The 25031-nt window shown below is 38.7% G+C and overlaps 1 protein-coding gene across 4 annotated transcripts in view; it reads right to left on the bottom strand.

The window, feature by feature from the left end:
* DCBLD1 (discoidin, CUB and LCCL domain containing 1) overlaps positions 1-25031 on the bottom strand; it is a 67927-nt gene that overhangs the window by 19278 nt on the left and 23618 nt on the right. For all 4 annotated transcript variants that reach the window (XM_079939160.1, XM_079939158.1, XM_079939159.1 and 1 more), the window contains exons 3-5: positions 10480-10614; positions 9082-9133; positions 5468-5540 (exon numbers count right to left, since the gene is read on the bottom strand). In XM_079939160.1, the coding sequence (XP_079795286.1) occupies positions 5468-5540; positions 9082-9133; positions 10480-10614 (260 nt within the window). The remainder of the gene's footprint in view (positions 1-5467; positions 5541-9081; positions 9134-10479; positions 10615-25031) is intronic.

Here is a 25031-nt window from a genome sequence, read left to right as displayed (position 1 = left end):
TACTTTATTCTCAAGTGCTCATGGAACATTCTCCAGGATAGATCATATCTTGGGTCACAAATCAAGCCATGGTAAATTTAAGAAAATTGAAATCGTATCAAGTATCTTTTCCAACCACAACGCTATGAGACTAGATATCAATTTCAGGAAAAAAACTGTAAAACATACAAACACATGCAGGCTAAACAATATGCTACTAAATAACCAAGAGATCACTGAAGAAATCAGAGAGGAAATCAAAAAATACCTAGAAACAAATGACAATGAAAACATGATGACCCAAAACCTATGGGATGCAGCAAAAGCAGTTCTAAGGGGGAAGTTTATAGCAATACAATCCTACCTCAAGAAACAAGGAACATCTCAAATAAACAACCTAACCTTACACCTAAAGCAATTAGAGAAAGAAGAACAAAAAACCCCAAAGTTATCAGAAGGAAAGAAATCATAAAGATCAGATCAGAAATAAATGAAAAGGAAATGAAGGAAACAATAGCAAAGATCAATAAAACTAAAAGCTGGTTCTTTGAGAAGATAAACAAAATTGATCACCCATTAGCTAGACTCATCAAGAAAAAAAGGGAGAAGACTCAAATCAATAGAATTAGAAATCAAAAAGGAGAAGTAACAACTGACACTACAGAAATACAAGGGATCATGAGAGATTACTACAAGAAACTATATGCCAATAAAATGGACAAGCTGGAAGAAATGGAAAAATTCTTAGAAAAGCACAACCTTCCAAGGCTGAACCAAGAAGAAACAGAAAATATAAACAGACCAATCACAAGCAATGAAATTGAAACTGTGATTAAAAGTCTTCCAACAAACAAAACTCCAGGACCAGATGGCTTCACACACGAATTCTATCAAACATTTAGAGAAGAGCTAACACCTATCCTTCTCAAACTCTTCCAAAATATAGCAGAGGGAGGAACACTCCCAAACTCATTCTACAAAGCCACCATCACCCTGATAACAAAACCAGACAGAGATGTCACAAAGAAAGAAAACTACAGGCCAATATCACTGATGAACACAGATGCAAAAATCCTCAACAAAATACTAGCAAACAGAATCCAGCAGCACATTAAAAGGATCATACACCATGATCAAGTGGGGTTTATCCCAGGAATGCAAGGATTCTTTAATATATGCAAATCAGTCAATGTGATACACCATACTAACAAACTGAAGGATAAAAACCATATGATCATCTCAATAGATGCAGAAAAAGCTTTCAACAAAATTCAACACCCATTTATGATAAAAACCATGCAGAAAGTAGGCATAGAGGGAACTTACCTCAGCATAATAAAGGCCATATATGACAAACCCACAGCCAACACTGTTCTCAATGGTGAAAAACTGAAACCATTTCCACTAAGATCAGGAACAAGACAAGGTTGACCACTCTCACCACTATTATTCAACATAGCTTTGGAAGTTTTAGCCACAGTAATCAGAGAAGAAAAAGAAATAAAGGGAATCCAATCGGAAAAGAAGAAATAAAGCTGTCACTCTTTGCAGATGACATACTATACATAGAGAATCCTAAAGATGCTACCAGAAAAATACTAGAGCTAATCAATGAATTTGATAAAGTAGCAGGATACAAAATTAATGCACAGAAATCTCTTGAATTCCTATACACTAATGATGAAAAATCTGAAAAAGAAATTAAGGAAACACTCCCATTTACCAATGCAAGAAAAAGAATAAAATACCTAGGAATAAACCTACCTAAGGAGACAAAAGACCTGTATGCAGAAAACGATAAGACACTGATGAAAGAAATTAAAGATGATACCAACAGATGGAGAGATATACCATGTTCTTGGATTGGAAGTATCAACATTGTGAAAATGACTATACTACCCAAACCAATGTACAGATTCAATGCAATCCCTATCAAACTACCACTGGCATTTTTCACAGAGCTAGAACAAAATATTTCACAATTTGTATGGAAATACAGAGGACCCTGAATAGCCAAAGCAATCTTGAGAAAGTAAAATGGAATCAGGCTTCCTGACTTCAGACTATACTACAAAGCTACAGTAATCAAGACAGTATGGTACTGGCCCAAAAAACAGAAATATAGATCAGTGGAACAGGACAGAAAGCCCATAGATAAACCCGCGCACCCATGGTCACCTTATCTTTGATAAAAGAGGCAAGAATACACAAAGGGGAAAAGACAGCCTCTTAAGTGGTGCTGGGAAAACTGGACAGGTACATGTAAAAGAATGAAATTAGAACACTCCCTAACAGCTGACACAAAAATAAACTCAAAATGGATTACAGACCTATTGTAAGGCCAGATACTATAAAACTCTTAGAGGAAAACATAGGCAGAACACTCTATGACATAAATCACAGAAAGGTCCTTTGGACCCACCTCCTAGAGAAAGGGAAATAAAAACAAAAATCAACAAATGGGATGTAATGAAACTTAAAAGCTTTTGCACAACAAAGGAAACCATAAACAAGATGAAAAGACAACCCTCAGAATGGGAGAAAATATTTGCAAATGAAACAACTGACAAAGGATTAATCTCCAAAATTTACAAGCAGCTCATGCAGCTGAATATCAAAAAAACAAACAACCCAATCCAAAAATGGGCAGAAGACCTAAACAGACATTTCTCCAAAGAAGATATACAGACTGCCAACAAACACATGAAAGAATGCTCAACATCACTAATCATTAGAGAAATGCAAATCAAAACTACAATGAGGTATCACCTCACACTAGTCAGAATGGCCATCATCAAAAAATCGACAAACAATAAATGCTAGAGAGGGTGTGGAGAAAAGGGAACCCTCTTGCACTGTTGGTGGGAATGTAAATTGATACAGCCACTATGGAGAACAGTATTCCTTCAAAAACTAAAAATAGAACTACCATACCACCCAGTAATCCCACTACTGGGCATATACCCTGAGAAAACCATAACTCCAAAAGAGTCATGTACCACAATGTTCACTGCAGCACTATTTACAACAGCCAGGACATGGAAGCTACCTAAGCCATAAAGAAGACGTGGCACATATATACAATGGAATATTACTCAGCCATAAAAAGAAACGAAATTGAGTTATTTGTAGTGAGGTGGAGGTACTTGGTGTCTGTCATACAGAGTGAAGTAAATCAGAAAGAGAAAAACAAATACCATATGCTAACACATATATATGGAATCTAAGAAAAAAAAATGGTCATGAAGAACCTAGGGGCAAGACAGGAATAAAGACACAGACCTACTAGAGAATGGACACGAGGATATGGGGAGTGGGAAGGGTAAGCTGGGACAAAGTGAGAGAGTGTCATGGACATATATACACTACCAAACGTAAAATAGATAGCTAGTGGGAAGCAGCCGCATAGCACAGGGAGATCAGGTCGGTCGTTTGTGACCACCTAGAGGGGTGGGATACGGAGGGTGGGAGGGAGGGAGGCTCAAGAGGGAAGAGATATGGGAACATATGTATATGTATAACTGATTCACTTTGTTATAAAGCAGAAACTAACACACCATTGTAAAGCAATTATACTCCAATAAAGATGTTAAAAAAATTGTGAGTCACTATATTGCACACCTGTAACATATAATATTATATAGTAACTATACATCAATAAAATTAAAAAAAATAAAGATGGTACACAGATGGCGGAGAGAAAATAATCAGAGGGAGAAAGAAAAAAAAAAAGCAAGTAGCCATGTTGGGGAGGTCCACATGGTAAGAAGCTGAGGACAGCCTCCAACCAAAATCCAGGAAGAAACTGAGGTCCTCAATCCAACAACCCATCAGTAACTGAATGCTGCCAACACGATGTGAGCTTAGAAACAAATATCTTCCTAGTCAAGACTCAGATGAAACTGCAGCCCCACTGACACCCTTGTGTCCCCTTGGATACCCCCTTGTGAGTGTCCCTCACTCAAACTCAGCAGGCCATGCTCAAACTCCTGACCCACAGAACATGAGAGAGAATATATGTGTTGTTTCAAGCTTCTAAGTTTTTGGTAATAGTCATGTAGCAATAGATATCTAATATACACACAGTATCAACATATACCAAAAAAAGACACTAATCAGACTTCTTTGAAGAGATTAGTTTTCAAAATACAAATTTTCCCTCCAGGTGAAATCATACTGGAAGCAAATGGTGTAAAACCAGTTAGTGCGTCAAATAGGAAACCTGTTCGTTAGCACTTCCAGATCATGTACTGAGGCCTACCACCCAGGAAACCATTAACCTGTTACTCTGAAAAAGAGAGCTCTGTCAAGAGGAGGTGAGATCAACAAATAAAGCAAGAAAGAAACAATGCTATTTCTCTTTCTGCATATAATTCTTAAGTTTCTTACACAGGACAGGAAAATAATAAATTAAAACTTTATATTGCTAGGGGGACTATACCTCAACTTTTTAGTTCTTTTGGTTAATTTCCTGAAGTCATCTAGGACTTCAGCCTGTGCCGAGTGTATTTTCAAATTGAGGTAGTGTAAATCATTTTAAGATTCAGTTTCTAGTCCAAGTAAATATCCTGTGTCAATCTTGTAAATTAAGACAACACAAGAAAAAGGAAACAAAGAGCAAAATCACAAAACCTGCTGCTTCCAGAATCAGGATGTACCGAAAGCAAAATTAAAGCCAAGTTATTTTCCTCCTGCTGGAGATATGTGATCAATCTCCTAGAACATGTATGTTTTCCCCGTGCATAAAGAACTCTTAGAAAAGTTCCATCACTATATAGAATTTCACATTTCTAATAACTCAAGCCCCTTCCCGTAAGCTATAAACCCAACTATTTTGAATAGCAAATTTTTAAAAATCAGGTATCAGATTTCCAGGATAGAAATCTGTAAATAGTAAGAAATAAAGGATTGTGTATCTGGATATAAGATATATACTTTAGAAAAATGATGTCTTGTGAATTCTTTTTTTCTGGGAACAATTTATATCACCCAGAGAGTTTCAATAGGCATTAGAAATTGGAGTGCAAGGAGGGAGGGGAATAATATATATGAGCAGGGCATATGGCTTCACTGGTCTTAGATATAATGTCACTATTCTGTGATGTAAAATGTTCATGTCCTTGGCTGTATTACATGAATCAACTGGAGCATTAAAATAAAGAAATAAATTATAACAAAAGGATGATCTCTTATAAAAATTGGATGGAATTATACCCTTAGGTCTAATTAATATAAATATAAATAATATAAAGGGTTTTGTTTACCATTTCATTTATAGTATGCTTAACTGGAAATGCTAAAAATAGGAATGAATGCCATGAATAACCTTGGTTTTTATACTTATTTATTCTCAGAAAAGAGAACTGTGCATCTATCTACAAAGTTTTATATCTTATTTGACTTTACTTTGTAAAGAATTTAGGCAGAGCAACAAGCACTAACTCTTTTTAATTCCCTCCCTGCCATAAAATTACCCTCAATTACTTACATCTCTATATCCATGCACCACATTCCCAGAAATATCTCCTGCTATGTCTCTACAACCAGCTGGGCAGAACTTGCTGGAAAAAAAATAAAGAAGTTATATTTTATTAGGTCGTACTTAGTGTGAAATTATACTTAAAAGTATTTTCTCTCCTCTATACAACATGCAGGAATATCTTTCTTTAATGACACATCAGAAACCTGATTTGTGAAAACACAGACTTATCTAAAATGTTCATCTGAAGGCAAGTTTTACACAATCATTTGTTTTATATCAAAATTCATTATAAACTCTATTAAACAATGAGCTTCCCTAAAGCATCTTAATTGATTTTAAGGGGTCCAAGAAATGTTAAGTGAAAAGGTAAAATTTCTAAATACAGTATATATAGCATAATCCTGTCTTTATGAAAAGAAATGTTTAAGTAACAATTTATGTTTTCTCTGGATAAAAAGATAACAAGGAAGAATATCTCTGGATTCTCTCTGAGTGTAGGAGTTTGAGAAACTATCACTTTCTGTGTTACTAACTCTGTAAATTTGGATTCACTCTACTAGCATTACCCAATTGGAACATAATGGAAGCCATACATGTTAATTTAAATATTCTAGTAGCCACATTAAAAAAATCAAAAGAAACAGGCAAAATTAATATTAATATTACTCATATATTTTGTTTAACCTAATATATTCAAAATGTATCATTTCCACATGTAATGAACAGAAAAATTATCAAGATATTTCCAGTCTTTTTTTTTAAATAAGTCTTCAAAATCTGCAGTATATTTTATACTTACAGCACACCTCAATTTGAATTAGTCAAGTTTAAATGCCTGGAGAGGGATGGTCCACATTAGTTATAAATTACTTTTGCAATCAGAAAAAAGGTGTATATTTTTTTTAGCTTTACTGGGGTATAGTTGACAAACAAAATTGTAAAATATTTAAAGTGTACATCATGATGATTTGATATACGTATACACTGAAAGAATTCCTCCCATCTAGTTAAACACAGCCATCACCTCATACACACACACACACACACACACACACACGTATATATATATATATTTTTTGGTGAGAATATTTAAGTTCTACTCTCTTAACAAATTTCAGTTACACGATATGGTGTTATCAGCTATAGTCACCATGTTATACATTAGATCCTCAGACCTTATTCATCTCTATAGCTGAAAGTTTATACCCTTTTATCAACCTTTCCCTATTTCCCCTAACCTCCAGCCCCCAGTAACTACTTTCTGTTTCTATGAGTTTGACTAAAAGAGGTATATTTAAAATTAGGATTTCATTTGCTCAAGTCATTTTTCAAGAAACTTTTCAGAAACATGTCATGGCATATGGTATGGTTGGCTGTGGCTTAGGGTGTGTTGACCCAGGCTCTGTTACTACCTAACTAGCTATGTGACCCTGAATATTGCACATAATCCCCCTTAAATTCAGTTTCCTCTTCTGTAGTTCCTTCAAGCATCAACATATCAATAGGCCATGAGAGACAACCATACATCTAAAAAACGTGCAAAAGGAAACTCAAAACATTATGTGAACATTGACACCTTTAAAGACGAATGCCATAGGCCCTTGTTTCTATATATACCATATTACAGTAATGTTTGCTTGGTTTGTTCAAGAAGAATGTACCAGCCCAAGCAGATTCCAAAACAGCAGTTGCTTTTATTTCATTTCCTCTCAGTTTCCTCCTGCTGACTTAGCAAATTAGATGTGTAACAGAATCCAGTGATCAAAACTACCCAAATAAATGGTTCATAATTCTTCCCCATTGACCTAGTGGAATCCAGCACTACAGCAATAATCAAGGAATTAAGAAACAGAAATAATGGAAATCCTATTACAGGTTTACAGTTCCTTATCCTAGCCCTTAGAGCCAGATGTATTTCAGAATTCAGAATTTGGGGGATTTTAGAAAAGTAAAACAGTGCCAATAATGTATATGATGTATGACGTCACTGAGGTCTGCAAATATTAATCAAAACATTAATATCTCTGTATCAAATATATGGATAGTCATATTAGGTCAAATACATAAAGACAAAATAGCCTCATGTTTAATTTAGTCCAATTTTGCTGTCAGCTGAATTTAAGGTCACGTTAATCAGGTACTGCCACCAAATGAGTTACAAAAATCTTTTGACTTTTAAAGCTTTCTGCATTTCACAATTATGGATGAAGGAATATGGCCCTGTACTAGTCATCACACCTCATCTTTAACTAAACTCTACAAACAGGCTGGGCTACAGCTTAGATGATCTGACACCATAACATCACACCGTAGGGCTGAATATATTCCTTTCTCTAAGAGGATAGGAAATGACTATTGATGCCCAGAGGCCCTGTCACCACTGGGACTGTACACGTATGGCTGGAAAGAAAATGCTGCTGAATGTCTGCATTGGATGAACAGCAACTTTGAGGGCAACATTTCATTACTGGTCATTTTCATTTTTGTCTTTTCTCAACTGACCTTCATATTAGTAAACACTAGAGTTGATTCTGCATTATAAAAGAATCTCATTTATTAGAGTATCAGATGGATAGGACCATGGACTCTTAAGCTTGACTTTTGGGGTATTCTTATTTATTGTGTAGCCCTAAGCAGGTTATTTAATTGCTTTGTGCCTGTTTTGGGGGTAAAACAGAACCTGCCTGGCTGGTGTACTGGAACATTCACATGAGCTACCTATATGCTAACTCCAGAGAGCTGTAGTGGTACTAAGAAAACACTCTAATGAGTTAGAGTTGTTGGTAGTGTTTTTGTTGACAATGACCTATAGACCAGTGGTTCTCAACTAGGGGTGATTTCTGCCCACCAGCAGACCTTTGGAAACGTCTGGAGACATTTATCGTGACTGGCTCATACAGGCCAGGGGTGCTGCTAAACGCCCACAATGCACACAACAGCACATCATCCAATCCAAAATATCAACAGTGCCAAGGCTGAGAAATCCCCCTCTAGACTTTTACTTTACAGATGAGAAAACGTACATCTAAGAAATTAAGTCATTTTTCCAGTTAAAGTAAAGCTGGGATGAAAATTTTCATCTCCTATTCTCAGTAGGTCTCTTTTTTGTGGGAAAGATAAAATGAACCCCTCCAGAATTACAAAGTCACTCCCAAATGCTGGCCCGGTAAAAAAAAATGCACTCTAGACTCCATTTTGGCTCATTGGTACTAGAGTAGAACTCAAGGGTCAGTGAACTGTGACCCATGGGCCAAATCCAGCCAGCGCCTTTTTTTTTTTGGAAATAAAGTTTTTTTGGAACACAGCCATGCTCATTCGTTCACATATATACTGTCTGTGGCTGCTTCCGCACTACAAAGGCAACAGAAACTGTATGAACAGATGCAAAAGAGACTGCACGGCCTGCAAAACCTAAAGTATTTATTACCTGGACTTTGACAGAAAGTTTGCTGATCTCTGCTGTATAAGAAACCATTTCAAATATTCCTAATTAGTTACAACATAGATGATTTTTTTAAATTAAATTAAGTACAAGTAAGGTACTTTATCTGGTTTAATGTCAAGGAAAACAAAATATTCAGCAACAAATGACTGCAGCACAGCTAGGACACTGTATTTACCTGTATTCTGTCTTCAAATAATGGTTAGCTCGTTCCAAACACGTTATTAAATCTGTCATAAATAAAGATAATTGCAATCAGCTCTAAAGATTTCTTTTAAAATGAAACAGTTTTTGAAAAGTATTTATTCGTTATCTAGTTATCTGAACTCTTCTGTTTAAAAATAAATAAAAACTGACACACTACCCCCAGGATTTCATCAGTTCCCTTCATTTTTCCTTTCTACCATCAATGACGGTTCTTCAGTATTTATCCAGTGAATGACAACAGAATCTATTTCCAACAAAAAACCCAACCCTGGTTAGTTACTATTCACTACATACCTACAGAAGACCATGTGTATAAGCTCCCCTGGCAGGAGGAAAACCATTTCAAGAGCCCAGTGTGGTTCAGAGAAGGTTCAGGAACATCTTAATTTAACAATTTAGCTAGTGGCAATCGAGCGACCACAGGGCCAGGAGTTTAGTGAGAAAGCAAAGAGCCTATCAGCTTTGATCAATGAGGACCAAGGACTTAAAAGCAGCGTGCTCTCTGGAGCAATTTATAGAACTGAACTAATACTCAGCAATGGAAACTCTAAGATACTGTGGATTTTGGTGCTTTTAGATGGACCTAGTATAGTTTCCAAAATATTCCACACTTGCTGCAGAAGTTCTTTCTTTCCTTAATCATTTCAGTAGTTCTTAGGGAGAAACGTATGCTGAACACCGGCCATGCAGGGGCCTGCTAGGATATTGCTCAGATCTGACTGGCTGAGTGAGAAATGAATGGGGTACCCCCTTCCCAGAGTATTTCTGCAGGAGGGGCCTGACAGCAGAAACTCTGGGCACCTCTGTGGCCCTGGCAGGCCCTGGGCTGCATGGAAATTACTCTGGAGTTCGAGGCCTGGATGGGAGGCCACGCTTTCCTTTCCCATCAATATTCATGCTCCCTTTCTCTCCCGCTCACGCGCTAGCTGGATGGGTAGGGCACTTGGTGACAGTGACTTTCTCCTCCTCATACTCTCATGCTCCCATGCTGGTGCACTGGTGTGTATGGAGTGGGGGGGTGTCACTGGTTAAAAGGCTTGTCCCCTAAGCTAACAAAGGGGTTGGTGGAGAGCTCCAGAGAACAGCCAGACCTTAGGAGGGTCAGGAGGGTAGCCCCAAAGATACACAATCCATGATTTCTAGGAAAATGAGATCAACCCTCTCCCACATAAGTCAGCGGATCAGTCTAACGTGGGCTATGAAAGTATTCAGTTCAGACCTAGCTACTTACAAAGACACTGCATTCCTCTCTTCCCTCACATCTTAATTCTGGATCTCAGGTCACAGTTCTGTCCGGAGATGGTGACTAGCAAGAGGAATTCTTAGACAGATAAAGGTTTACAGATTTATGTTGGTCCTTCTGCTATACCTGGATGGTCGCTGCTGGCATACGTTAGCAAAAAACCCCGCCCAGAAATGTGGGATCCACTCTCAAAGCGAACAGTTACTTCACTGGTGTTCAGCAAGAGTTCTTTGGGCACAGTCATGCTTCCACAATACGGACCTAAAAACAAAGCACACTTGTAGCTCATTTCAAAATTTAGACCAGTACAAAGAATTGGTATATACATTTTTTCCCCTTAAATGTCAACTTTACCAGACAACACATACACATAAGATTATAATCTTTACCCAACTGAAATTTTGCTTCATACTGAGACTAAGAATTAGTGACTGATTGTAAACTTGATTATACAGAGAAACAAGATGGGGGAAGTGGCCAATTCTAGATAAGAAATAGCTTGGAACTAGTGAATTGTGAACAACACAAGAGATAGGTTCCAATTTTTATAAGAAAGCGACTAACAAACAAAAATCAAAATATTTAGTTAAGAAAATGTTATAACAAAAGTGATATTCTAGGGACCTCCTAAATTTGCTTAAAGTATGGTCTAAATGCTTGCGTGCCAACCAAATTCATATGTTAAAATCCTAATGCCCAATGTGACAGTATTAGGAGGTGGGGCCTTTGGGAGGTACTTAGTTTCACAAGGGCAGAGCCCTCATGAATGGGATTAGTGCCTTTATAAAGGAGGCCCCAGTGAGCTTGCTTGCCCCTTCCAGCATGTGCAGACACAGGGAGATGGCTATGAACCAGGAAGGGGGCTCTCACCATCCACTATACCGTATCTGCTGGCACCATGATCTTGAACTTCCCAGCCTCCAGACTGTAAGAAATAAATGTCTGTTGTTCATAGGTTACCCGGTCTGTGATATTTTGTTACAGCAGACTGGAGAGACTAAGACAGGTAGTAAAGAAAATGTTATCACAAAAATGATATTCTCCTAAATTTGCTCAAAGAAACTCACAAGCTCCCTTTTGCCAAGAAAGTTCCACTACTGTATAGCACAGGGAACTATACTCAATATTTTGTAATAACCTATAGGGAAAAGAATCTGAAAAAAAAAAATATGTATAACTAAACCACTTTGCTGTACACTTGAAACTAACACAACACTGTAAATCAACTATACTTCAATTTTTTAAAAAAGTGTAAAGAAAAAGAAAGTTCTAGAATTAAAAGACTGTCCAATACAGGGTAAAAATCTTATTCTCATGCAATTTGCACACTTCTCTTTCTCTTCTTTACCACTCTTAACAGCAACTTCTGGTTAACTCATATAATTTATTTTGATTTGTAAAATGAAGTTTATAAGAAAGCAGAATAATGTCTAAAGGCTTTTGAAATACCACAGTATAAATTATACAATTAAGAGTATAACATAGGGAGACGCAAGAGGGAAGAGATATGGGAACATATGTATATGTATAACTGATTCACTTCGTTATAAAGCAGAAACTAACGCACCATTGTAAAGCAATTATACCCCAATAAAGATGTTAAAAAAACAAAATAGTATAACATATTGTTTCTAAAATATGTTGCTTGAAAAGCAATAGGAAGCTCTATGAACTTTCAAAAGACAAAATTAGGGCTTCCTTGGTGATGCAGTGGTTGAGAATCTGCCTGCCAGTGCAGGGGACACGGGTTCGAGCCCTGGTCTGGAAAGATCCCACACGCCACGGAGCAACTAGGCCCACGAGCCACAACTACTGAGCCTGTGCCTCTGGAGCCTGTGCTCCACAACAAGAGAGGCCGCGACAGTGACAGGCCCGCGCGTCGCGATGAAGAGTGGCCCCCGCTCGCCGCAACTAGAGAAAGCCCTTGCACAGAAACGAACACCCAACACAGCCAAAAATAAATAATAAATAAATTTTTTTTAAAAAGACAAAATTAGATTTGGAGCTTAAAAAAAAAAAGACCTTCCTAAGAATACTCAAGTTGAAGTTTAGTTTGCAAACTGTCATCTTGAAAGTCAAGTATGCAAGACAGGATAATTTCTCTAAAAATAGGGGTTAGCAAGTCAATTTTGAAGAGCGGTATTCTTCATCAACTTCTCCCAAAATTGAACAGTATAGAAAGAGTCAATGGAACAACAATGACAACATCAGGTTAAGGGAAGAAAAAGATCACTCCAAGTCAATGTGAGTACAACTAGTCACACCAGCCAAAGCCAACATAGGGACCAAACTGCTAAAAGATGCAGAAGATCGTGAACCCAACTCAGCCTTCCTTTCCTGATATAAGGGATCAAATTTCTCTTCTGTCCTGTCCAGGTGTCACGTTCTGAAGATGTGATAAAATGAGAGAAATGCTGTGTGTTTACATGCCCCAGATCTCAGTTGTTGCCTATTATTAAATTATAATGAAATCCAAATAAAAAGGATCATCTCTCTCTTTAGAAACACTCATCATATACAATTACTTACAATGAGTTAATACCTGCAAATTATTTAGAATGGTACCTAGGATATAAAGTGTTAAGTACTCGTTAAATAAATAAATACATTAAAACAAACAAACAAATAAATAATGCCTGTTTTCCTTTTAGACAATGTTCCACGGGGTTAGGGACTTTTCTATATCCGTCACTATCTCAAACACCTTGTACGTGTGACAGCTTTCCAAATATTGTTTGAATCAAAATGAAGTTAAATGTTCTTCTATTTGCAACAGCTGGTTTTTAAAAACCAAACATGATTATAAAGATACATAAAATATTTAATCCTGTCATTACAAAATAGCATGAAGAAGCAAGAAAAGTGTGGAAAAGCAAGAAAGGAAAAGAAAATCATTAGTGTGGTAGATATATGGATTTTTTGATCTTTAAGAGTGCTCACAAGCATGGAAGATAGGCAATACTAAATGAATTTTTGTATAATAAAGTAGAATAAGCATTTTTGCAAAATTAAAGTGAGTCAGATTACTGTGCTTGACTTACGCAACTGATTCTCAGTTTGTTTTAAATAAGTTTCAAATTCATTTGTTCTTTGCACAGGTAAGTGAGATACTTACTTTGCAAACTTAAGAACAAAGATGAAATACCTAGTAACTTGTTGCTATTAATAAATCAGAATATTTTTCTAATCATATTTATTTCTTCCAAAAAGAAATAACAACATATATACTCTTCTCCAAATCATGATGACGATACCATACCAATCTCTCCTTAAACTTCTATGTGCATTCCAATGAGTTCTAACAAAAACAGTGAGGAAAAGTCTAAATTGATAATCAGTGAGAACTTGTTTGAAATTTTTTTAGTTGAAATATATTTGACATATAACACTATAATGTAAGGTATACAACATGTAATAATGTATATTGTAATATACATATTGTATAATGTATAATAATAATATATATTATAATAATATAATAATAATAATGTAATAATATAATATTGTATAATGTAAGGTATACAACATGTTAATTTGATACATTTATATATTTTAATATGATTGTCATTGTAGGGATAATTAGCACCTCTATCACATTACATAATTATCATTTCTTCTTAGGGGTTGGAATAATTAATTTCTAGTCTCTTGTTTGATGATTATAATATTGTTGTCTATATTCACTATACTGTACATTAAATCTCTAGGGCATATTTGTTACTCATTGCAAGTTTGTACCCTTAAACAACATGTGTCCTATTCTCCCACCCTCCATCCCCTCGTGACCACCATTTCATTCTTTGTTTTTACCAACTTGTCTTTTTTAGATTCCATATGTAAGTGGAGATCATACAGTACTTGTCTTTCTCTGCCTAGCTTATCTCACTTAGCATAATGTGCTCAAGGTCCATCCATGTTGCTGCAAATGACAGGATGCTCTTCTTTCTCGTGGTTGAATAACTGGTATTTTTTTAAAAGATTTTTATGGAACAGTTGAAAGGAAAGTTTGCAAAATTATAAATATTTTACACAAATAGATAAGAATGTATGCCATTACACTAAGTTGTTGTACAATACATACAATTTCCTAGATCAAAACCACGTAAAAATAGTAAAACTCTAACTTGGTTGCATCCTCCCAAAGTCATGGTAGGTAAACATTTCTGGAAGAAGTTCAAAGAAAGAAAATGGGAACACACACACACTTTAATCACCGTTACCCCACAGGCACCATCCCTCTCACATTTTCATTGATGTGCTGCAAACACGTAACTAAACCCTAGCAGGGACAGGGTATGCCCTGTGTATACAAATGCCATCATTAAAAGTTATTTGACAGGTTCATCAGGGCACAGCCATCACAACAGCAGGAGGCAGCTGTAGCCCAGGGTGGGGAACTGAAGCTGAGGGTTGGCTGCGGTATCACCTTTGGCAAAACACCCAAATTATTGCCTGTCTGAAGGTCTGACAGATAAAGATTCCTTTTCACAGATTAGAAGTTAATAACTGCATTCCTAGAATTAAAAGGGAAAAAGAGATGAAAATAGAAAAATGTGAGTGGCAGTGAGAGGGAAAAATAATTAATGGGAAACCATGAAAGGAGTCTGTCCTAAGCAATGCTCTCAGTTTTCAGTAGACTCCCTGGAGGATGATATCGTTTCTTATGAAAGCCTTTCACCACCCACACCTGCCCCAAAGATATATTTACTGTTAGTACTCTCTGTCCCAATTTTTCAAAAGGATCTACACCTGTATTTGAACATGCACAATGCCACTGGAAGCCCAAGTAAGAGCTCAGAGGTGACTTCTAGCTTTGACCATGGTTATATTTGCCATCCTGTGCAGTGTTCCTAGATTGGTAAACCTGTTTCAATTCACAGTCAGACTGAACCCCAAACCTTCTTGAGTGGTTCTGAAGACCTCTAGCAGACCTAAAAGTAAGACTCACAGTCTGCATAGAGGTTTGCTTCACAACTGGCAGTGCTGTGTTTCATAGAACTTGGACTTGCTGTCTAACAATGACCTTCCTCCTCACCTCTATCCTTGTCTGGGAAGCAGGTTCCACCTTTGTAGTCTCAAATTCCCACCAGATTGGGAGACAGCAGAAAGGCAGTTCATCAAGTAGGCAGAAAAATCAAAAAAATAAATCCTCTACCTTTTGTGGAATGTAGTGAGTCACCCTGGATTGTGGGAAAAGCCATCAATGACACCAAATGGAATAGCATGTGGCATTTGGCACCAGACATGAGACCAAGAGCTAGCAGACAATGGACTGATTCCTTGGACAAAAGGAATAAAGGGCCAGGAACCCTAGGAGCTGCCTGCTTTGAGCACAGTAGGCCAGTTCCTCTCAACACATCCCCTGTTCCATGAGCAGCTGAGAAGGGAAACCCTTTATCTTCCCACGTGTGAATAAAAGCAAACTGTCCTACAAGGAAGAATGAACTGCCTGCCTGGAGCCAGTCCTCTGGATTCTCTGGCAATCTGACAATCTGTGCAGCAATTTATCCTCCTGCTGCATTCTCCGTGGCCTGTCTGCCTAAGTCTCCAGACATTACAAGGTAATATTTTGTTTAGTAACTGTTCCAAGTCATTACAGATGGGTCTATGCTTTTGATCTTGAAACTGACAACAGTAAGTTATTGTTTCATCTGTGAAAAAGATGTGTTTAAAAAATGGTATGCATGCTGTTAAAGGAAATCAAAGAGACCCCTCCCTCTCCATAACCGGGGGTGAAAAACAGAGAGCAAATAAAAAACTTAAGTCTTGACAGATCTGCCATAAATCAAACTGAACAACAAAAAACTCCTAAAAACCTTCATTAGCCTTACGAGCACCAGCTTAAGCACACATTTAATTTCTCATGACAGATAAGAACATGCCAATGAGATGAAGTGATGCTCCCCGGGAGAGCCACTGGCAGAGCCAACCACTCGGCACACCATCAGCCAGCTGCCAGGGAAGTGGTACCTGGCACGGCCCAGATCTGGGTGCAGAGGCGTGCTGATAAAACAGTCTCCAGAAATGTCGAGGCTGCAAACGCCACTGGACTTGTGTCCATTTTCCTTTTGTTATTTTTTTTTCTATGCAGTCAGATGGCAGGGTTTGTCCTTGCTTGCTAATTGCAATAGGTCACTGTACAAAATTACAGAATTTTCAGGGCCATTTTCTTTGAAAAGGAGGGAAATTAGCATAAAAAAAGGGATATTCCTGGACTGTGTCATTAAAACCATAGTCACGTAAGAATGTAAGTGGTATCCCTGGAGAGTTTTGGTCTCTGGTTCCCAGACAAAAATCAGTGACAGATGATAAATGAACCAGGCGGATTCCTAGACAAAGGTGCGGCTTTACTTGGGGCTAGGGACTCAGGTCAAGAAGCGCTTTCACAGCAGAACCCACCTAGGCCATTACTTCTCTCCCCACAAAAGATGGCAATTGGCTGAAATGAATCACAGTGCATCTCTGGGAAAGTGTTTGAGGAAGAGGAGGCGGTGGAGGCCAATACTTCCTCTCCTTGACGATTATGGTTATGTTAATGAGACATCTAGCATGGAACTTTCTGGCTGATATAACCTTTTTTATAAGTTGACGATTCTTTCTGTATTCTACCTTGGCATAAAAGGCAAAACAAAGCAAAACAAACAAAAATCAGTCCTTCTCAAGCATTTCCACCAAAGTAGCCTCAGTCATAGAGGAGGACGCACCTCTGGGGTGGTTGAGGCCCAAAACAACTTTCCACAAGCTTCTTCAAAGGCTTTTGCTTTATCATTAAAAGTCCTAAGAATTTTGCATTCTCCATAATATGGCTGTGAGACATAAACCATGTATAAAATAGAGGCTGCCAATCTTGTATTTTTCTCTATTTGGAATTTTTTAAAAAAATCAACAGGCAGGGCATAATGATTAGACCTTACTGCAATATGCCAGGTATTGCATATTGCAATAAGTATCATTCTAAACTATTATCACAGAAATCTTGTTGCAATTATGAGTCAAAACACTTAGTATTATTTCCTACTTTTCCCATTTCTCTTGTTCCTGGTGTAATATAAATATTAACGGTTGACTTCATATCGTTGTACTTCTAAGTCACTGACAATGGTTAAAAAAATACTGGGGGTGGAGGTGGAAGTACAGGAAGTATAAGAGAACAATTCTGGAACTTCCTGGCTTTTCTATAGTGCAAATCATTTAGCACAGCACAGCTAATTTAACTGACTACAATTAGGTTCACTGACCATGATGTCTCCCTTAATTTTCTGACTAAGATGCATTTTTTTAAACCTTGAATTCATACCAGCACTCTGCGTGTGAGTGACTTCTCAGAACTCCATTTGGTTCTCAGACCCCTAGGGGAAGGCCTGCAGAGGTCTCCATTTCTTGTTCATCATTCAGCAAATAACGAACAAGAACTACAGCTCACTTCTTCTGCACAAGCCACAGGATCAGATGGCTTTTGTCACCCTGAATGGGAATGGCACGGTGCTTAAAAGTGGGATCCCTGGAGTCAAAGGCCCAGACTTGAATCCCAGATCTAGTTAAGTGATTGTAAGCAAGTTACTTGACCTCTTTGAGCTTCAGTTTCCTTATGTGTGGAGGCTAATAATAGGCCCCCTCTTACAGGGCTATTACGAGGGTTAAGTGAGTAACTCTGGAGCGCCAAAGCACAGTGTACGGCACAGATGAACGCTCCACTGCAGACACCTTCTTTACTGTTTCATGGTCTTTTCTATATGCTAAGTAGAGTCCGAAAATTTTAGGTAGATCAAGTCTTTCTTTAAATGAGGAGGGGATATTTATTGATACAGGAATCTTTTTTTTTTTTTTCTGCGGTACGCGGGCCTCTCACTGTTGTGGCCTCTCCCGTTGTGGAGCACAGGCTCCGGACGCGCAGGCTCAGCGGCCATGGCTCACGGGCCCAGCTGCTCTGCGGCATGTGGGATCTTCCCGGACCGGGGCATAAACCCGTGTCCCCTGCATCGGCAGGCGGACTCTCAACCACTGCGCCACCAGTGAAGCCCGATAGAGGAATCTTACTGTAAATCTTCCTACAGTGTGAAAAAAGACACTCAAATTTATAAGCTTATAGATTTTTAAATATATAAAGTTTGCCAAGATCAAGCTACATGCAGTCAGACTCGTTAAACACTGACTGAGCATCTGCCAGTGTAAGACTACGCTAAGCAACAGAGGATAAGCGAAGGATGAATAAAATGCAATTCCTTCCTCAGAAAACCCCCTATCTGGTAGAGAAGCTAAAATAATGATCTCAACCTGAGATTGGTGCTGCACTGACAGCTTAGAAAAACAACGTGAGTCCAGACGAGGGACCGACTGGAGCTGCTGGACATCAGAGGAGGTTCTAGGGTAAGTGGCATTGGATTTGCTTTGTGTTTGTGTGTGTATGTGTGTGTGTGTGTGTGTGTTAGAAGGGGCAGAAAAGCAGGGGAAGAAATAGAGGAAGAAATAACACATGGAAGAAATAACATCATCAAATGTACCGAACATGAAACTGTGTGATATGTTTAGGAAAAGGCATAGGAGATGCGGAGACTCAGAGATGTGGCTGGAGGACTTCCCCGGTGGTGCAGTGGTTAAGAATCCGCCTGCCAATGCAGGGGACACGGGTTTGAGCCCTGGTCCAGGAAGACCCCACATGCCACAGAGCAACTAAGTCCGTGCACCACAACTACTGAGTCTGTGTTCTACTTAGCCCACGAGCCTAGAGCCTGTGCTCCGCAACAAGAGAAGCCACCGCAATGAGAAGTCCGTGCACTGCAACAAAGAGTAGCCCCCAGTCGCCGCACGAGAGAAAGCCCACGCGCACCAATGAAGACCCAACGCAGCCAAAAAATTAATTAATTTTTAAAAATGATGTGGCTGGAAATGTGAGTGGGAAGAGAGTGCACGAGCGAGCCTTGAACCATGCTAACAAGTGTCTGTGGACAGTGGGACACAATAATAATTTTTGAAATAAGGAAAGAAAGAAATTATTACAACAATATTTAACAAGATAATCGTAGATGGTCCGGAGGGAATGGAGACTGGTGAAAGGAGAGAGGGGAAAATCAGGAAGCTCTTTCTATAAGAAATAGATACAAAGATGTGGACTGGTGGTGGCAGTGAAAATAAAAAGCCAAACTGAATGTACCATGGGCTTAGGGAACATGGGTTCTCGGCTCATCTCATGAAGCTGGATGGAGAAAATCTGTCCACAAAGCTCTTTCTGGCTCAGGGAACCCCTGCCGCAGGCTTGGACTGATTTGGGTAACTTTAGGTCACCAGGAACGCACCAGGATGGGTAGGGTGGGGTGTGCTGCCGCAACTCAGCCTCTGCTGGGTGGAAGGAGCGTTCTCGGGGTATTGAGAGGGACCGATGTGTTCTCTGCTCTCAGACGTCTTAGACAAAGAATGAACTGTGTGCAAGGCCATTGGGGAGGAAGAGGGGGTGCAAAGGGGGGAAGGGCAAGAGGAGGAAGGGGAGTAGGGAGGGAGTGATGATGGTGGCTAACATTTACTGAATGCTTGTTATGTGCCAGACATCATTCTTGTAAGTTATATATACATGTGCCTCAATCACCCATATGTGGCGGATACTATCATTTTGCCCATTTTAAAGATGGGGATACGGAGATACAGAAAGTTAAGTAATTTGCTCAAGGTCATGTAATTAAAAAATGAGTAGTACGGCAGGAATTTGGAGCCAGGCAGTTTAATTCCAGAGTCTGCACTCTTAAGCCCAAGTGAAAACTCTGCATAGAAACAGAAGTGCTCATCTCAATCCATGCTGAAGGCCAGCCTGGTGTTATTGATCCACAGTGACCTAGGCGGGGAAGTCTCTGAAACTACGTGAGAACAAGGTCCTCTGAGATCCCGAGGAACCAGTATCTGGCTCCCACCAAGATTGCCCCAGCAGGTTAGGAATAGCCCTAAACTCTGCCCACTGGGGGAAGATCAACTTTCATGGAAAACTGGGACCTAGTCAATCTTCTTGAAATATCAGGAAACAGAAATGACAGTTTCTCTGGGATCCCCAAAAGCAGTCATGACAGAAACAAACCTCTGGGTGAATTCTTTGTGGTCAAAGACTGGAAATGGAACTTAACCAGTAAAGGTTAGAGGGTCCCTAACAAGTTTTAAAGTTGAGAATAATGATCTTCAATATGAATTCATAGCCTTCCCTCTTCAGTGTCATAAATCAATGTGAGATGTTTCATATTTAAATGTAGGTACACTGGTTATGACACAATGCCTGAATCAGCACCTACTCTTCCCCCAAGTTCAAGATATTTAATATCTTTAACATATTTAATATTTTATATAACTAACCTCTTATTATTTTACATCACAAATATAAAAGGGAGGAGATTGAGAATCAGTACCAAAGCAGCAATCTGAACTGTACTATACAACAGCTAAGTGCTTCACGATCCTGATTGGATTCTAGACCAGAAAAGGGACATGAGTGTTTCTTTTGAAGGGAGGCTCTGTTACTTTGGTCTCTTAAACAAAAATGCAGAATACCCTTAGTTATAGTGAAAACAATCCTACTAATCAAAGTATGATACTTCTTAAACATTTTTTTTGGCCAGGATATTAGTACACATGATCTTAAAAGTCAGTATATATGTTTACAGCCCAAAATTTTTATACGTTTAAAAGTTTATGTTTAAAAGTAACTTTAAAATCTTATTTTGTTCTTAAGCAACATATATCCTAAAGTGAGGTTGATCTAGTTTATCAACTTTGCTGCATCCTAGCTGTTTCAGGAGTATTTTAAAAGGGAGAATCCGTGTCTTAACTCAGCCACAGATATATGTAAGTACATTCTTTTAACTGATGTTTGAATCTGAAATATCAGCCCTCATTATCATATATGAGAAACAGAAGAATAACAACCCCATCTTATTTGTATCAGGTCTCTTAACAATCAGTGAGATCAGGTGCGTATTTTGCTTGATCACTGTGAAAGCTGGTGTGGGTCACACTTGTTTATAGTATTAAACGTTTTGCTACCACGAATGAAAGCACCCGAAGTATATGAACCAAACATTTAAAACAAAATCGGCACGGGGGGGTGAGCCATTACAAATGAACTGCATAAGGATTAAAACTATATAACTTCAGCATATCCACAATGGTTAATGCAATCACATTGCAACTATGTCCACTCTTGGCAGAGCTTATAAACAGGGATGCCAGAAAACATTATTCTTTTTCCAAACATTAACTCCACATTCAAAAGTCTGATAGTGTTGAGTCTTAAAATCTCTTGGCAACGGGTTTTAGCCATTAATTGAAAAAAACTGAGCTGGATAAACCAAAACTATTCAGCTCTTTCAGCCATACATGTCACCTTTAGAGCCCTGTATACTGGAATTGCAGGAGGTACTCTAGAACATATGGTCCCCGCGGGGGGAACTGCAGTGGGCACTTCCCTCGACTGCCGGCCCAAGCAACAGCGCTTTGGATCCCTGAGACCCTCCCTCCACAGTCCTGTGGCCACACTGGCTGCAGAGGGGCTTCCCCACTCCAGGGAGCTGGGCAACAGTCCCAAAGGAAGGGACACTCCCAGAGCTTGCACAGGCCAACAAAGCACCCCTCCCCCTCTTCCTTCTCTCTCTCCTCTGCAGATGATACACTCCTCCAGGAGGTTCAAAGTGACCAGGGGACTATTTTAACTAAATTAAAATACAGGTCTAAAGTTAGTGTTCTTGGGCAAAGAAAATCTACTTTTTTAAGAAACGTATGTTTATTAGAGAAAAAAATAGAGAGTAGAGAGAAAATATAACAATACCCAGAGTTGAACCTTTTAAAGTCCTCCTTCTAACATTTTGCTACAATTATGTTCTGTCTTACTTTATTCAGAGGCTTTTTTCTATTATTAGGACATTACTGTGTATTCATATTTTACCTAACACTATATCCTAAGCAGCTTTCTATGTTAATAGCCTTTTCACCAAGTAGCTGCTTAATATTGCAGGTATAACATGTTTTACTGAACTGGTTCCTCGCCATTGAATTTGCCAATTCACTTTTAAAACCACTTATACACGGAGTATCTACTACATTCAAGTCACTGGATTAAATACTGTAAGTATACATATATGAATAAGTGGCTCCTCCCAGAATGCTCTTCAAAACTACAAAAGACACAAATATATATATGCAGCATACACACATATGCATGTGTACACCTGCTATATCTGGCCCTAAGCCACTTAATTTTTTTTTAAGGGCACATTAATTTTCCTCAGGTTGAGATAGAACTTTTTCAGCCTATATGTAATAAAGATTTTCCTAACAAAGAAAATCTGTAGTTCTGACTACAAGAAAATTTAGAATGTACTTCTTTTTAAATATGCTTATAGGATTGAAGTATTCTAATTTCCTTTCCATGCATTCCTTTTATTGCTAATTTCTGTTATTCTTGTCTGCTGGATTTGCCTTAACACGACTGATCAGGGAATCTTTTACGTAGCCTCAAAAGAAAGAACTTCTGAGCATCGTTAAATATTTTATCTTAAGAACATCCCCAACCCAAAGTATTAACTACACCTGTGTTTTAGGCAAAATTGCTGTATGATGTAATACTGGGCTGGTCCACCTGGGAAGGGTGATAAGGCCCTGAGTTTTTCTTTGGGCGTCGGTACTGGGAGAGGAACAGACATCTGGAAACAGATGTTTCAGAGCCACAAAGACATAGATATAAATTTTCCTTTCAGCCCTTAACTAGCTTTGTGATCTTCAGCATGTTCCTAAAATAGAATAAAATAAAATACTCACCGTACCTCAGTTTCCCTGTTTGTAAAAAGGAGTTAATATTTACCTTGCAGGGTGGATGTAAGGATTCCAGAAAACCTACGTGAGGCCAAGCATGTGCCTGACATACGATGAGTATGCTTATTTCTATAATGAGTATATATTCTGTTTTTAAAAGACAAACATAACTATGTAGGAAAAAATTTAAAGAGAAAAACGAATTTACTGGGCTTTATTGAAATGAATTGCAATTCATTACGCACTTCCTAGTGAAGAGTCTAAATCTTGAAAATTCTAGAAGCTGGAAATGTGGACTAGAGTGCCCTGAGGCCAACCAAGATCACCTTGTAACCCAGCTCCTAAAATGTAGTTAATCCCAGGCTTTTCCTCCTTTTTGTGTATTTGGGAATATACAACAAAGACAATGGAGTAGACGCCTTGGTGTGGGAAAGCCACATCCATTCTCTTATCCTGTTTCAGGACGATTTGCTCCCCTCTCTAGTTCTCACCTCAGCCCCCAAGCTGAGAGAGACCCAGAGCAACAGAGGTGATTAGCTGCTGCTCTGTCAGCAGGTGGAATTAACTGCTCATCTTCTGGAAAAGGAGATGCTTCCCCACAGAGACTAGTGTGGAAAAGCCGTTTCTGGCCCTGCAGCACTTTCCCTCGCGTTTTACACAGGAGCTCTGACACTCAGTGCCCTCTGAATCTGAAGGAAATTTCCTGGCCAATGAAGGATTCCCTGAAGAGTGGCTCCATAAATTACCACACATTCGATTACCAGAGCTAACAGAACAGTGAGTGTTCCCAAGGGCCGTAAGCATCCCTGGAATTCTCATTTTTCCCATTTGAGTCAAACTGGAGTTAAAAAGTTGCAACTAATTATATGAAATCAACCATCTTTACTCTGTCAGAGTAATTCAACCAACATTAAAATACAGATAATATTCCGAGGGATAAAAAAAAATAAATCTTAAGTTTTCTCCTCCATGGGGGCTAGATAGGTTTAGACCTCTGAACAGTCTCGGGACTGGTCTGGGCTTCCACCCTGGGAGGAGTGAGGAAGCTCTGGATGCAAAGGTAAAGACAGCCTTAAAGCTGTGTGTTTGAGAGAAATTACCTATAGAACTAGCAGGAGGACAGGATTTTGCTTAAAACCTGTATCATTTTTGAAGTTGTAACACACAGAGAATTTCAAAAAGTCTCTAATCTCAGAAGAATCTGTACTTAAGTTCTGTCTTTGTCTTCTAATCCACGAAACCCAAGTTGTTTCCTTGGGCTAAGGGCTGTAGGGTTAGTGCTAATGGTGACTTCAGACACCAGTGTGCTAACAGCACACCCCAAGCCACAAAAAGCTTAATTTCAGAAGGTTACTCTGAAAACTGTCCTTTGCACTTGCCCTTCCCCTACCCAGAAAACTGACCCCAGACATATGTGTACAGTCCCTTCACTCACTCCATTTGGGTCTCTGCTCAAATGTCTTCTTATTGGAGAAGGCTTCCTGACCATCCCATTTGAACACAAACACACTCAGAATCAGACTTGGTATCACCTTAGGATGACTCCTTTTTCTTATTCCTTATTTTTCTTTCTCACTGCCTCTCCTATTATAGATGTATTTGTTTGTTTGTTTTCCCCCCTCCCCTCTACCAGTGTAAGCACAATGAAAGGAGGAACTTTGTTTTTTCACTGCTGTATCCCACCCAGTACTCCACAGAGCACTTGAACACATGAGCACTGTTCAATAAACATGTCACACAAATGAATGAACTGTAGGTGTTTTAGCCAAATGCTATATATCTCCAATTGTCTTCCCGACAAGATATAAACTAACTAAGCTCCTGAGACCCACGCAAGGCTACTATCTCCTCAGATGTCTTTTGTGCAGCTTATGAAACAAGTGTATCCATGGGAGCTA

This window comes from Stenella coeruleoalba (assembly GCF_951394435.1).
Source record: "Stenella coeruleoalba genome assembly, chromosome: 12".
NCBI lineage: Eukaryota > Metazoa > Chordata > Mammalia > Artiodactyla > Delphinidae > Stenella > Stenella coeruleoalba.
The sequence above is the reverse complement of the archived record's forward strand: the minus strand, read 5'-3'. Positions and strand labels throughout refer to the sequence as shown.